At 44.6% G+C, this 16,106-nt stretch overlaps 1 protein-coding gene across 1 annotated transcript in view; it reads left to right on the forward strand.

Moving 5' to 3' along the window:
• LOC115480863 (angiopoietin-related protein 4-like) overlaps positions 1–16,106 on the forward strand; it is a 33,523-nt gene that overhangs the window by 16,631 nt on the left and 786 nt on the right. The window contains exons 4-6 of the mRNA XM_030219821.1: positions 11,547–11,660; positions 11,748–11,843; positions 15,586–15,861. Coding sequence (XP_030075681.1) covers positions 11,547–11,660; positions 11,748–11,843; positions 15,586–15,861 — 486 coding nt within the window. The remainder of the gene's footprint in view (positions 1–11,546; positions 11,661–11,747; positions 11,844–15,585; positions 15,862–16,106) is intronic.

Below are 16,106 nucleotides of genomic sequence, written 5' to 3' on the forward strand. Positions count from 1 at the left end.
CCCCGTGTCCCTGTCCTCCTTGCATATTCTGCATCTCTCCTCTGTGTCCCTATACTTCCCCTTGTGTCCAGTATTGGCTCTCTGTGGCCCTGTCCCCATGTTCCCTCCAGAGCCAGCATCTCTTGAGTTCCTGTTCCGTGTCCCTGTTTCTCCCCATATCCAGCTTCTTTCCTCTTTCTTCCCTTCTTCCTGTGCCCCCCCCCCCCCCCCCCCCCCCCCCCCCCGTGGTCTGACATCTCTCTCTGCTTCTCTCCATTGGTCCAGGGTCTGTGCCCCCCCCAATCCAGCCTCTCTTTCCTCCATCCCCCCCCCCAGTCCAGCATCTGCCCCTTCTCTTCCCCCTCCCCTTTAGTTCAGATCTCCTTTCTCTCTCTTCTGCTCCCTCCCCCATGAGTCCATCATCTCTCTGTATTCTCCACAGGTGTGGCATCTCATCCCATTTCTTCCTGTGGAGATTCAGCACTGCCTCTTCCCTGAAATGCTGGCAGAGGCAGTGGTGAAAACTGGCCAGCGGAGCCTTTCCTCTGTTGTGTCTTTCCCACAAGAAGTGCAGGAGGCAGCAGAGCAAAGGCTCCATTGTCCAGAGAGAGCCAGTGTTCACTGCTCCCTTGGCCAGCAACTTGCTGCAGGGTTTTGAGGAGTGGGGGGGGGGGGGGGGGAGGGGAGGAGCTAGAAAGATGCTAGGGGTTGGAGTTGATGAAGAGATGCCAAACCCAGGCACAGGGAGAGAAAGGGGCAGCCCCTATCATTGGATCCCTGGGCATTTTTCCAGGCTCGCTCAATGGTGGCTTTGCCACTGTTTAGCAGTGGCCCATAAGTCATGAGCTTTTTAAAATGTAAACCAAGTTTTCAAGAGATGTATTTTGTATACAGTTATCTCATTCATATTCATTAGGTGATATCTTGAAATCTAGACTGGTTTGCAGCCCTCCAGTAGGGTTTGCTGATGGCAGAAAAAAATGCACCCATGGTCCCCAAAATCCGTTCTAGCAACCCTCACTTTATATGTGTGAATGGACAGAAGACAGCCCTACCCTATACTGTGGTGTTTCTTTATTATATATAGATTTCTATAGAATAAACTGTATACAGCACACCAGATATTATATATTTGGATTCACTCACATGTTTTTCAGTAGTAGCTCAAGATGAGTTACATTCAGGTACACTAGATATCAACCTGTCCCCAGAGAGCTTTCAATCTAAATTTGTACCTAAGGCAATGGATGGCTAAGTGACTTGCCCAAGATCACAAGGAGCAACAGTGGGATTTGAGCCAGGCTTCCCTGGTTATGATTGATAATACAGCAGGCAGGAGGCCGTGTGTAGGCCTCACATGTTGCAACTTCTGCATTAACTTGCTCCATGTGAAGGATGAGGTTTCTTGGCTTGAGTATCACAATGCAGGGGAGGTGTCGAGCATTCCTTTGAGCCTGGTATGCAGCAGCCAGCCCAAGGGAGTAGGGCATAGTTCATGTTTACATCCAAGTGTGCAGTCAGCTTATGCTGAAGGACTGTATACAGCCTCAGGATAGAGCCCCAGAATCCATCCTGCTGTGGGGTATTGCAGACCTGGGAAACAAAGGAAGCATGTCACAGGAGTTTCCATTAATGAATTTAATTCCATTTTATAATACCACACACAATCATGTAAAAAATGTATTTATTTCCTTCCTTCCTTCCTGTATGAAGAGGGTCACCTAAGGTGGTGTACAGCAGTTGCAGCTTGACATAAAACTTACAGTTTTAGCAGCATAATAATAGTAAAATGACCAAATATAAGCATAAGAATACAGTAACCCCCCCCCCCCAATAATTTCCCAATAAAATAACACCGTCTAATCTTACAATACCCGATACTTCGATGTTACTCATCATTATACACGATGAAAACACAAGCTTAGAGAAATGCAGCAAGTCCTTCTGACCCTTAACTTTAAAGTAAGGATTTCAAATAGTTGAGGCAGTGAGTGAAAATGCCTTCCGCATCTTAAACTTTCCTTGAAATACAATAGGCAGCTGGTTTCTGCCAGGTACTTGTGACCTGGCTTCGCTACTGTTTGGAAAACAGGATACTGGACTAGATGGACCATTGGTCTGACCCAGTATGGCTACTCTTACGTTCTTATGAGAGGCATTGAGGGGTATTTTCAAAAGAAACATCTAAGTTAGAATTTGGACGTTTTACAAAGATGTCCAATTCTGAGGTGGGGAGAAGGTCATTTTCGAAAAAGATGGAAGTCCATCTTTTGTGTTCGAAAATACCATGGGCATCCTTGAATTTGGATGTTTTGCGATGTGGATGTCTTTGATTTTCGGCCATTTTTGAAACAAAGACGTCCATGTCTAAAACGTCCAAAGTCAAGCCATTTGGACGTGGGAGGATCCAGCATTATTAGTAGACTGGTCCCCCTGATGTGCCAGGACAGCAGTCGGGCACCTTAGGGGGCACTGCATTGAACTTCATAAAATGCTCCCAGGTACACAGCTCCCTTACCTTGTGTGCTGAGCCCCCCAACCCCCCCCCCCCCCCAAACCCACTACCCCCAACTGTACACCACTACCATAGCCCTTACGGATGAAGGGGCCACCTATATGTGGGTTTCTGGTGGGTTTTGGAGGGCTCACAGTTTCCTGCACAAGTGTAATAGGGACCTGAATACTGCTGTCATGGACCTGAATATGACATTAGAGGCTGGCAAGTAATGTTCTTCACCACACTTTTTGGAGGTGGGAGGGGGTTAGTGACCACTGGGGGAGTAAGGGGAGGTCATCCCTGGTTCCCTCCAGTGGTCATCTGGTCATTTGGTGCACATTTTTGTGCCTTATTCATAACAAAAACAGGTCCAGCTCAAAACATCCAAGTTTTAGTGCTGGACGTTTGTGCTTTGTTCTGTTACGACTGAATGACGTCCAAGTCTTAGGAACGCCCAAGTCCCGCCTTGAACAAGCCTCCAGTGTACCCCCTTGAGATTTGGATGTCCTTCTGACAGACTTCTGAGAAAGACGTCCAAAATGCAATTTCGATTATACCGATTTGGACGTTTCTGTGAGATTGATGTCCAAGTGCAGATTTATGTCACTTTTTGGACGTCCATCTCTTTCAAAAATGAGCCTGATTGTCTCTCATAACCAAGCTCCCTATAATCTGGAACAAGCAATGTTGTGCCATACCAGGAAGTCTCGACATACAGTGTGTTAGAATAATTGAGATGCGTCGAGATCAAAGTCTACACCCCTGTATTTCATTTCTCCAAATTCAGGCTGTCAATTGCCGTTCCATCTATACAGGGCCAGTGTACCCTACGCAAACTTTTAACCTTATGCTCCCCCCTCCCCCTCCTCCAACACACAGAATTAAATTTCTGGCCCCTAATTTGTCTCATGAAATGAAAGCAAAAGAGCAGAAGGCATCAAGATAGTGTGTCAGGATGGCCAAAAAGGCTCAGTTTTTTTCAAATAAAAACTTCAATCTTAAGTATATACAAATATCACCAAAGGAAAATTTCTAAAGCAATATAGAGAAGGTACATCAGGGGTCCTCATAGAAGTATATCAAAAGCTTACTGTACTGCAGTGGGATATATAAACTCATTTCTCTCTCACCTCTGTTACTGGAGGATGCTGTCTGTTGTTATGAAGCATTCACGCTGCTTGTTATTGCAATTTACAGAGTTCAGAGAGAAATGAGTTTATATATCCCACTGCAGTACAGTAAGGTTTTGATATACTTCTATAAAGACCCCTGATGAAGGCAATTCTTCCTGCCAAAACACTGCAGTGTTGGGTTTCCTTTATTTGAAGTACCTTCTGTATACTGCTTTAGTGGTATTTTGCATATACTTTTCTCTGGAAGACTGGAGTTTTTATTTGAATAAACTGAGCCTTTTTCGGCAATCCTGACAAGTTTTCTTGGTGCCTTCTATTCTCTTGCTCTCAGTCTTAAAACCAGTGGTGTTCCTAGGTTGGCTGCTACCCAGGGCGGATCGCCGCTGTGCCCCCCCGGAGAATCACGACCTCCACCCTCCAAGTGCATCGCTGTTACCTCCTGGGGGTACAGGGAGCAGTTGTGCAGCTGTCGGCGCAGTCGGCTCCGCCAGATCCCTGCCCAGGAACAGGAAGTAATATCAGAGGGAGCAGGTAATCGGCAGAGCTGACAGCCACACGGCTGCTCCCTGCACCCCCTTGCAGCGTGCACCTGGGGCGGACCACGCCCACCGCCCTGCCCTTGGTACACCTCTGCATAAAACATATAGGGATAGGCTTATGAATCTCAACATATATACACTAGAAAAGAGGCGGGAGAGAAGGAATATAATAGAGATGCTTAAATTCCTCAGTGGCATTAATATGCAGGAGCGGAGCCTTTTGTCAAATGAAAGAAAACTCTGGAATAAGAGGGCATAAGATGAAATTTAGAGGAAATACACTTATAAGGAATCTCAGAAAGGGTGGTGGATGCGTGGAATGGCCTCCCAGTGGATGTCGTGGAGACGAGGGCTGTGTCAGGATTTAAGAAAGCATGGGACAGGCACGTGGGATCCCTTAGGAAAAGGAGGGGTTAGTGGTTACTGAGGATGGGCAGACTGGATGGCCATGTCTGCCGTCATGTTTCTGTATTATTTTATCCATGGAAGGTTTGATTTCCTTTTTTTGTTTATTACCCTAATTTGTCTCACAGTGCATGAGGGCCAAACTTAGGGACCCTTTTACAAAGTTGCGGTAAGCACTAGCATTTGGTTCCCACAGTAAAAAAAATGGCTTACCGCATGGCATGCTAAGGCATCCCACGGTACTGTACACCGCCTTGAGTGAATTCCTTCAAAAAGGCGGTAAATAAATCCTAATAAAGAAATAATTTTGAGATGTGCACATGCTACCCATGCACTAAAAATAAAATTTATTTTTTTAGCTCTGGAGTGTGTGGCCACTAGTACGAAAAACTGGAAAACTGGCCATTTTACCCCAGCGGAAAAAACGGCCTTAGCAAGCAGGAATGACCCACTTAAGGGTGCACTAAAGCCACTTTTTACCAACGTTTGGTAAAGGGCCACTTAGATTATGAGTCGTCCAGGGACAGAAAAATGCCTGCTGCACCTGAATGTTCATCCCTTCGATAGCTTTTAGGCTTGCAGGCAGTATATAAGTAAATCTAATTAAATATTGAACTGTGTATATGTGTGTGCAGGGCTGGTCTTAGCAATTGCGGCGCCCTGTGCAGACCAGTTCGCTGGGGCCCCCCAGTCCCGCCCCCCACCCAGCCCCTTGTTGACAAGATATGTTTTAAACATGTTCTTTTATTTCAAATAAAGACAAATCAAGCTAAACTTGTATACAAAAACTAATTCAAACATGAACAATGCTATACTAGGAAACCTTTGGGTTTAAAAAGCAAAACCATGTGCACGTAAGGACTAGATAAATGAATTAAAACGAATCCCCTTAATATGTAATACTTGGTAGCAACAATGAAACAGTGATTGAATATTCAGATAGCAAGCAGCCTGAGACAACAGATTTATTTTCCACTGAACATAATTAACTTTGTATGAACTTGGCTGCTAATAGTGTGCTGAACTGGACAATGCTGGCACATTTAGCCACACCTTTTTACCAGCCATGGCGCATATAAACAGTTATCATTGAAAATATTACACCAGTACAGGAGAAGAAAAATAACTTGTTTTTTCATTATAAACCAAATTAGCATACAGATTCTGCATTCAGCACAATACCAGAAAAACAGAACATTGCAAAATAAGACAGCAGATGTTAATTCTCAAATTGGGCATATTCCAAACACTAAAATGAAAATAAAATGATTTTTCTACCTTTGTTGTTTTGACTTTGTTTTTCTGATCACGTTGGTCCCAATCTCTGATTCTGCTGCTCTCTATCTGCGCCCTTAACTCCACTTCCAGGCCTTCCTTTCCATTTATTTCTTTACTTTCCTACTTTCTTCTTCATTTCTTGCCCTACATCCATAGGTAAAACCTGAGTCCTCCGTGGACTTGACTGGAGGAGGTATAGAGTGGATCCAGTTTTGCCCATTTTCTCCATCCATGTGCAGTTTTTCTCCTCTTTTCCCTTTCCCTCATCTCCATCAGTATGCATCTCCTTCCTCTTTCTTCCCTCCCCTCCATCCATATGCATCTCCTTCCTCTATCTTCCCTCTCCTCCATCCATGTCCAGCATTTCTCCTCTCTCTCCTCCCCTTCATCTCACGTCCTCTCTCTTCCCTCCCCTTCATCCATGTCCAGCATTTCAACTCTCCCCTCTCCTCCATCCATGCCCAGAAATTCCCCTCTCCCCTTCATCCATGTGCATCTCCTTCCTCTATCTTCCCTCCCCTCCATCCATGTCCAGCATTTCAACTCTCCCCTCTCCTCCATCCATGCCCAGAAATTCCCCTCTCCCCTTCATCCATGTGCATCTCCTTCCTGTCTTCCCTCACCTCCATCCATGTTCAGCATTTCTCCTGCCCTCCCCTCCATCCATCTATAGCAACTCTTCCCTGCCCTCCCCACCCATCCATGTCCAGCAATTCTCCTCTGCCCTCCCATCTATGTCCAGCGATTCTCCTTTGCCCCCTGTCCTCCCCTCTCATCCACATCCAGTGATTTTCCTCTGTCCCCTGCCCTCCCCTCCCATCCATGTCCAGCATTTCTTCCTTCTCCTCCATCCATGTGCATCTCCTTCCTGTCTTCCCTCACCTCCATCCATGTCCAGCATTTATCCTGCCCTCCCCTCCATCCATCCATGTCCAGTAAGCAACTCTCCTCTCACCCCTGCCCTCTCCATCCATCCATGTCCAGCAATTTTCATCTGCCCTCCCCTCCCATCCATGTCCAGCAATTCTCCTTTGCCCCCTATCCTCTCCTCTCATCCACATCCAGTGATTCTCCTCAGTCCCCTGCCCTCCCATCCCATCCATGTCCATCGATTCTCCTCTGCCCTCCCCTCCTCTCCATGTCCAGTGACTCGCCCCAGCCCCAAAGTACCCCCCTTTTCAGTCCCCAGCCCCACCTGTGCCCTCAGTTTTCCACAGCCCTCCTTTCCTTCCAGCCGCCCTGCGTTTAAAAAATCGCAGCGGCGCCAGGTGCAGCGTCTGCAAAAAAGCAGGCTCACCTCTAGCCTTTAAGCCTTCCCCTTCTCTCTCAGCGTGCACTGTGCCGCCTTTCTCTGATGCAATTTCCATTTTCCGCGAAGGCGGCACAGTGCACGCTGAGAGAGAAAGGGAAGGCTTAAAGGCTAGAGGCGAGCCTGCTTTTTCGTTGCCACCACTGCGACTTTTTAAACGCAGGGCAGCTGAAAGGGAAGCAGCTGAGGATCAATGGCAGGGAGCGACAGGAAGCGCCACGAGGCCCCTGGAGGCGCAAGGCCCTCTACGACCGCTCCTGTCGCCCCTGCCTAAGACCGGCCTTGTGTGTGTGATGCACATACACACAACATAACACACACATTTCTTACTGTACACTGCCTTGAGTGAATTCCTTCAAAAAGGCAGTAAATAAATCCTAATAAATAAATAGGAAATAAATATATAATGAGGGCAGTTTCCAAGAGTTGTTTACCCAGATATATTGGCTATTTGAAACATTTTCTACTCTTCATGCTGGCAAAAGTAAGTATTGGTCATTCTTTTAATTTATGTGGCTGTCAGGATCTATTGTTTTCCTTTGACTGCAGCTGCTGCCCTAGGCAACTGCCCAGTCATGCCTAATGGCTGGGCCAGCCCCAAGCAAACATTCTCTTAACCAACGTAGCATTCTTGACTGTCAAAAGATAATGAGAAATCCATCAGCCCCAAATTCCTCACTATCCCACGATGATGTTTGAATTCAGATTCGCCTTTAAAAAAAAGAGAGAAGCTATATTTAGGCAGAAAAGGGACTTTAACAAACCTATGGCTGTTTTTAATTAGACTGGGAATTTGCAGGTACGTTCAACGAATGCTCCCTGCAGTATAAACATCTTAGGATTACAAGAGTGGTGGTAAGAAAGTAGGATTTGCAGAAATATTGCTTGGGCGTACAGAACTGAGGGTAGTGAGCTTGGAGCACGGTACCCCAAATCATTCTCCTAGGCAGAGTTCAAGGTGCCACTTCTCTGCATAGGAGAATACAGAAGAAGAATCTCAGCTAGAGAATGGCATGTGGGCAAAGTTTGTCCCTGTCTCCATCCCCCTGGCTCTTTGCTCATCTGCAGAAGCCTTGAACACTTACGATTTTATATTTAAATCTTTTTATTAAGGTATAAAAAGGAACAATATGCTGTGCAACTGTTATTTCTAAATCACAAATGGAAAACTACAATAAAAAAAGAGCAACTTTGTCTTCTTAGAAGATGTGCTGATATCAGTAATGTACAGGATTCCCCATGCAAATTTTGCTAATTGTGGCCAGCATGTTTGCTTGTTTTTCCAAAAAATTAAAATATCTTTGTCTGCATCACTCAAATATAAATAACAGTCCAGTTCATTAATAGGCTTCAAAGTAGAAAATGACACTGGAACGAACTTTGTCACTGTCCCCATATTCTCAAATCTCAACATACTGGAAGCCCTCTGTTCTCTGAGGATGTCCCCTGATGGATTCATAAAACCAGGGACTCACAAGAGTCTGAGGCATAGCTGCGAGAGTGTAGTTTCATTGTTGTCATTTCCTGAATGGACTTTAGCTGGCCTGTGCAAATGCTGCCATGCTGGCAAGCAAAGGCAGGACAAGGTTCAAAGAGCAGACAGATTGACCTTTTTTTTTTTTTTTTAAACCTATGACAAGATATGAAAAATAGCTCCATGAACTGCTTGGGATGCTGGCTGGCCACAGAGTGAAGGGAGCTGGGTGGGAAGGGCCGAACACCTTATCCCTGTGGAGGTGAAAATTAAGGGTGGATTAATGTAGATAATGCAGGGAGTTGCAGGTATGCAGTACTTAAGGGAAGATTTAGCAAAGGCTTCTGGTTTTAAGATAGCTGTATCCTGTTAACAGCACACAAGCAGATACCTCTGAGGTAGGTGGAGAAAGAATTGGAACAGTTTTTTCTGTTGCTGGTGGTAGAATTATTGTAGCTATTTCTTATTTGCAATACCTGTGGAAGTAATTTTAAAGGAAAAATTAAACAAAAGGAAGTATACAGCTATAGTGCACACAGTGGCCACTGGTTGACAGTATCTCTGTCAGTGCAGCAGAGGTGAACCAGTGATGTGACCTTTCTATAAGGTAGCAGAGCTTCCCAAATAGAGAGTTGCATGAGGACAGAAATTTAACCCGTCCTCACCCGTCCCTTCTGGAATCTCACCCATTCCCACCCGTCCCCGCTGGAATCTTACCCATCCCCATCTGTCCCTGCATGAATTTAACTTGTCCCCACCCACTCCCGCAAAAATGTAATGGTACATATTCAAAAATTCTGGTCGCCTCTCCTGGTCTTTCTCTGGATTCGAGCCGCAGCACTGCAGGCAAGGAAGGAACGGAACTTGGAACACTCTGGTGCGCACATGTAAGACTTGTCTCTGATTCAGTTACTTCTGATGCTCATGCCTGCATCAGAGCTGAGGTCTGCGCATCAGCCCGAGAGCAGAGCGGATTAATAGTAACATAGTAAGTGACGGCAGATAAAGACCTGAATGGGCCATCCAGTTTGCCCAATTATCACACTCCTTATCAATCAATGAACATTGATATTATATACTTGATTATGGTCTTTCTTTGGCATTTCTGTGGCATAGACCATAGAAGTCCGCCCAGCCCTGGCCTTACGTTCCAACTGCTAGATCTGTCATCGAAGCTCACTCCAGCCTATCTGTCTTGTCATTTGTGGGACACAAATGTAAAAGCCTGCCTAGCATTGTCCTCAGGTTCCAGCCACTGACGTTGCTGTCAAAGCCCTTTCCAGTCCATCCGAAACTAGATTGCCATATATGAGACATAGACCGTACAAGTCTACCCAGTATTGGCCCTAGTTGATCACAGCCGGAGTCACCATCTGCCATCATTGACACACATACAGCCATTTAAGTTTAGATTTTGTATAACTTCCATTTTCTAATTATACTCATAATAACAACTACGATTAATTGTAAATCTTTATTATATCAAAACATCCTTCACAAAATGAATAAAACCTAGAAACCTTCTACACACTGGTGCTCATAATTCAAACATATATTCACACAGCATCACTCATACTGTCATTAAAACAACAAACACACAAATCCTCTTCCTCAATGTGGAACCAGTACTGGAGTGTAGAAATCTCTGTACTTATCTTGAGCATCGTCCATCTCACTGTCAAATATGTAGCCATATTATTTTATCACCAAGATCTTCAAATCATACTCTTCCACGAGGCGCAAACCCAGTCAGTGGAGCAGCGTGAAAGTCAATCCTCAGGAATTGCTGTTAGAAGCACACACTCTCCCAAGGCGTTCCACTAGTGCTTCCCACCACACGCAATGAACTGTTGTTTAAATGAATCCAGAACCATCAGTACTATCAATCCATTTAGGACATGACCCTACACAGTCCGTATTTCGCTCGCCAGAGCATCATCAGGGTTAAAAACATCGGCTATATCGAGCCGCAGAGACCTCAATCGTGCTGCCATATCGCAGTGGGTAAGTTAAAAATACGCCCGCGTATGCGTATCTAATTAGAGATCCTCTGTGTTCATACCACTCCTTTTTGAATTCCGACACCATTTGTGTTTCTACCACCTCCTTAATGGAAGACTTTCCACATCTGTGCTGTAAAAGCAAAGAAGAGGAGGTGGCATTCAAAGAACTTGGTACTTAGTAGGTGAGAGGCTGGCGCAGGTGCAGCTTACACTTCCACGGGAACCCAGCAGGAACTATTTCCATCCCGCAGGAACTCAGCCCCAGAGGGGATTCCCACGAACCCTGTTCCCGTACAGGTCTCTATTCACAAACTTGTGTGGGCTTTCCATACATGCATCATTATTCTGCACCTCCGGGGGATCACACAGTTTTATTTGTTTGCAGTCATGGGCCACAGAAAATTAATAAAGCATTGCTATAAGGGTACCATCTTAGCAGTAATGAACAAAAAGTTACCTGTCTCTGAATTATTTAGATTGATGGTCACTGTTTTGGTGGCACATAGATCATTGGGTGACAGTTTCCCTCTGCAGTAAAATAGACTGACCATCTCTTCTTTCTGTAGGTGACTCTCTTCTGTACATATGAACTGTCTATTTTGATTGTCTGTGTGATATAGGTGAGCTGTCCCTTCTGGTGACTTTCTGTGAGAGAGGAAGTGACCTACTTTTTAGAGCAGTGTCCTAAAGGAAGCCAGGGTTCAAATCCTGCTTCTGCCTCTAACAGTCCTGGTAACCTTGAGCAAATCACTTTATCTCCCGTTACCTCAGGTAGCCACTTAGATTTTAAGCACTTTGGGACAGGAACATAGTTGAACCTCAATACTTATCACCACTGTACAGTACTGCATAATAAGTATTATGTCAATAGCTAAATAGTTGACCTTTCTGCCGTATCAGTGACGGGTCATGTCACTCCTCTTTTGCAGCACTCTCAGCAGACTGTCACCAGCTCTTTCTGGCAGGGCAAAGAAGCAGCGGTGTATCCTGGGTGCAGCCTGCCAGGTCGCCTCCCCTGGAAGTGTTCTGTGACATGGCAGCAGGTAAAACCCTCTCCAGCTGTGCCTGAGCATCTGAAGCCTATTTCCTGTGAGGATGAGAACTCATCCCTGTTCCTTTTTCTTCTACAGATGGTGGGTGGACAGTGATCCAGAGGCGGATGAATGGCTCAGTCGATTTTGACCAGCTGTGGGAGGCATACAGGAAGGGAATTGGGAATCTTAATGGTTAGTATTAGTTCTATGCTCTCTCTCTTTTCATATGTAATTTTTTTTCCTTCCTTGGTTCGGCTCCACTTGATGGATCTAAGTGTTTGGCTAGACCAGGAGAAAGGAGGGTCTTAGTCTTCACTTACAATCCTCGAGGGCTGCCAGCAAGGTCAGGTTTTCAGGATATCCCTATTTAAATATGACTGAGAGAGATTTGCATGCTTACTGCCTCCATTTTGTGCAGATATGTCTCATGCATATTTAACAGAGGTATCCTGAAAAGCTGATCTGTTGGTGGTCCTCAAGGACAGGGAGCAAAGATCAAGGGAGTAGGACAACAGCATCTGTGCCAGGTTTCTAAAATAGTCTTTGGCAGATTGTGCTCGGTTAAAAAAACCCTTCCAAGATTTCTGAACGGTCAAGCAGGCGATGGTGCAAAGCGTATTGGATTATTACAACATGCTTTACTTGGCTTGTGTCAGATAAACAGTTGCTACAGCAGCAGTTCCTAAATTTGTCCCAGGAAACCCCAGCCAGTCAGGTTTTCAGGATATCCACAATGAATATACATGAGATAGGTTGGCATCCCAAGGAGGATATCCTGAAAACCTATGCTCATTATTATAGAATACACCCGCTTTGTGCCTAATTTAGGCGTCAGGATTTATTCCAAGTAAAATATGGCCTAAACAGATAACCAAATTTAGTTGTGTGGAGAGGCGCTCAGCGTATTCTATATACCACATGGGAAATTTAAGACTACTACTACTTATCACTTCTGTGTGGCCATGGGTGGGTCAGGGGTGTGAACATGGGCAGGTCAGGGGCATGAGCAGGTCAGGCGTGTGGCCATGGGAGGGGCATGAGTAGGTCATGGGCATGGCCATTGGGGGGGCAGGTCAGGGGCCTTCCCAGGATTTAGGCACACTTTTAGAAGAATGTCATCTACCCGCCCAACTGCCATTAGTTAGGCACCAGCTTTTGGCAGGTGTATGTGCCCAATGTTAGGCATGAGATACGTGCTAAGCAGGTATTCTATAAAGGTCATTCTCGCACAGCGCCCTTTGCAAAATACTGGCTTCCTAGTACTTAACTTTGGGTACAAAACAAAATGGTAGCAAAACCTCAAACACTAAATATCAAAAAAATAATTGCTACAAAGTGCCTATGGATGTTAGTACCCTGTAAAAAACTAGCAGAATTAAATAAATAAAACCTCAACTGCCCCAAGGCTGCTATTACAGGTTTCAGTTGGTGTTAATAGAAAAAAAGAACAGAGAAAAAACTGTGTTTCCAAAAAACCAAACAGCCAACCACATATTAATACAGGTGAATTAACATATCGACAAGCACTACCCACATACAAAAACGCAATACCAAAAACAGTTTAAAAAACTCCATGTGCTCAATACACTTATCTTCACAACTGTAGGACCACTTGAAAGCACCCAAATAACCACAAGCAATTCTTTATACAGTCATCTTTCAGCTCGGACAGGGATCCCCCCTGTTTTGTATTCTTCTTCAGGAGGTGAGGTCGAGCATTTTCACAGAAAGACAAGTGTGAGGCCATTCACTTCCCTAACCCACATTCCCCCACTCCTTCTTTTCCCGTTCTTGACCAAAGGCCCTCTTGTCTTTCAAGAATCAGTCACGGTCTTTGGGGTAGTCTTCGCCAATCAACTCACCTTCAGAAACTAGATAACGCTGTGGTTAAATCCTCATTCTTTGCACTGTATCGCATACACGCTGTTCATTCTCTCTTTCCTCTTGCCACGATTTGATCTCTCCTGCTGTCTTTAGTAATCACTCACCTTGATTACTGTAACTCATTAAATGCCGGGCTTCCACTTTGTTCATTAAAAAGACTTCAGTTAGTTCAATCCACTGCAGTTTGCCCTCTCCACTACGCTAAGGCTAAGCCGTTTGATCATATCACTCCTCTGCTGTATCAAGAATACTGGTTGCCCTTGTCAGCACGGATTCAGTTCAGACTCCTAGTTCTAGTCTTCAAATCTTGGCTCCAGATTATCTCTCCTGTTTGCTCATATCCTACACCTCCCCCTCGCTCACTCCATTCTACAAACACTAGACTTCTACAACTTCCTCCTCTCTGTCATCTGGCTACAATCAACACAGGCCTTACTTAGCACTTGGCGGTATATCAAGCAAGCCCTGTGAAATAAATAAGTGTTACATTTGTTAAAAGTTTTTATATACTGTAAACTGCTGTGAATGACTTTTAGAGGAGTAGCCTAGTGGTTAGAGCACCAGAGTGACAACCAGCAAAGCCCGTTTCGAATCCCCCTGCTGCTTCTTGTGATCTTGGGCAAGTCACTTAACCCCTCATTGCCTCAGGTACAAACTTAGGGGCTTTTTTTACAAAACCTTAGGTCGGACTAAGCTTTAGAAAAAGGGCCCCTTAAATTGTAAGCCTTCCAGGGACAGGGAAGTACCTCCTGTACCTAAATGCAACTCACCTTAAGCTACTACTGAGAAAGGTGTTGCTCTAAAGTCAAGTAAAGAACAACAAAATAAATATGTTTTTAATAAATGAAATAGATAAAGCGATGTGGTAGACTTTTGAAGATAATAAATAGAAATAAAACAAAACAAAGAAGATGATACCTTTTTTATTGGGCTAACTCAGGGGTTTGTTTGTTTATTTATTTAAAAATTTCTATTCCGCTTATAATTAGGCGGATTACAAATCAACATACACAGTAAACATAGAATAGAAAGCTGACACATCAAACAGATCAACAGTCATTGCTCTCAGCACAGGTGCTGAAAGGGTAAAAACACAAATTCAGCTCCAGGCATGTTCGAACAACTATGTCTTCAAATTGATTCCTGTTTCTACACAATCTCAAATAACCTGGCAAATTATTCCAAATTTGTTGACCTGCTATTGAAAAGGTATGCCCCTTTTTGTCTCAAGAATTACTGAGTCTTCACCCCTTCCGCCAAGATCTCTTGAGACATAAAGGGGCATACCTTGATAAAGCAGTAGCGAAACACGTGTTGGTATGCAGCCCCGAAATCTAGCCTTGCAAGATTTAAAGGAGGTTTAAATAACCCATTAGAAGATAAGTACACAGTAGTTCTGACTTTAAATTCTATGGTGCTATTCAAGGAAAAATATTACAAAAATAGTTTTGAAAGGAATTTCTTATCATGACCGATGACGAGAAAGGTGGAAATTACTGCCGCATGACAAATTGATAGCGGTGTACCGCCAATAGAAGGTCTGAAGATACCTTTAGATTTGTTATAACAGTAATCGAATATATATCGTTTGTGCATGACTATACACACTCCCTTTTGAGCCACATGCGTCTCTTTTTAGAATATGCCTAAAAAGAAGCACACATATATTTCAATCATTGCCAATTAGAGGTGATAATTGCTTGTTATTAGCCAGTTATCATCCCTAATTGGCTCGTTACTCAATTGAGTAGTGCGCATAAATTGGCCACGCCACAGTGTAACACACACTACTCGCTATGCCTTATATCGAATCCAGCCCTTATTGGCTGCTTTTGAAGACTGACTTTAACTAGAGCAAAACACAGGCAATATTTGGTAATGTTACTGTAGACCTGCATGGCTCTGTCACTTTGAGCCCTTGTGATTCTGTACTTTGGTGTTCCTGCATGGCCTTGTCACTCTGGGCCACTGTGTGAGTGTCTCACTAAGCCCTGTGTGTTTTGTGGGTGATAATTCTTGCACACATTAAGCAGTGTCACTGTTCTTTCAGGGGAATTCTGGCTGGGCCTAGAGAAGATGTTTCATCTTGCACAGCAGAGACCAGGTCTCCTTCGCATTGAACTGCAAGACTGGGAAGGGCAGTCTCGGTATATTGAGTTTCTCTTCAGCCTGGGAGGGCAGGACACAGGCTACACCCTATATCTCCATGGGAGAGTCTCTGGAAATCTGGATAATGCTATGAGAGAGGTTGAACCTCTCCGATTCTCCACCCGGGACCGGGACCAGGACCTGAAACCTGACATCAACTGTGCCAAGCACCTCTCAGGTAGAGTTCCAGTTGACCTTCCACACACAGCTCATGATCCCCATTGTCACAACACTTATATTCGCAGAACCTTCTCTTTGTAGTTTGTGATAAAATACAAACCAGCCACATTCAGCTCACAGTCCATAAGAACTTTTCTGCTAGGCCTCACTGTCTCTGAGTAACAGCCAACTGTTTAATCTTGAGAATGACAGCATTCTCTCTCTCCTCTCTCTGCTTCCAGTGATTGCAGCTGTCTCTTCTCT

This window comes from Microcaecilia unicolor, chromosome 11 (genome assembly GCF_901765095.1).
Source record: "Microcaecilia unicolor chromosome 11, aMicUni1.1, whole genome shotgun sequence".
NCBI lineage: Eukaryota > Metazoa > Chordata > Amphibia > Gymnophiona > Siphonopidae > Microcaecilia > Microcaecilia unicolor.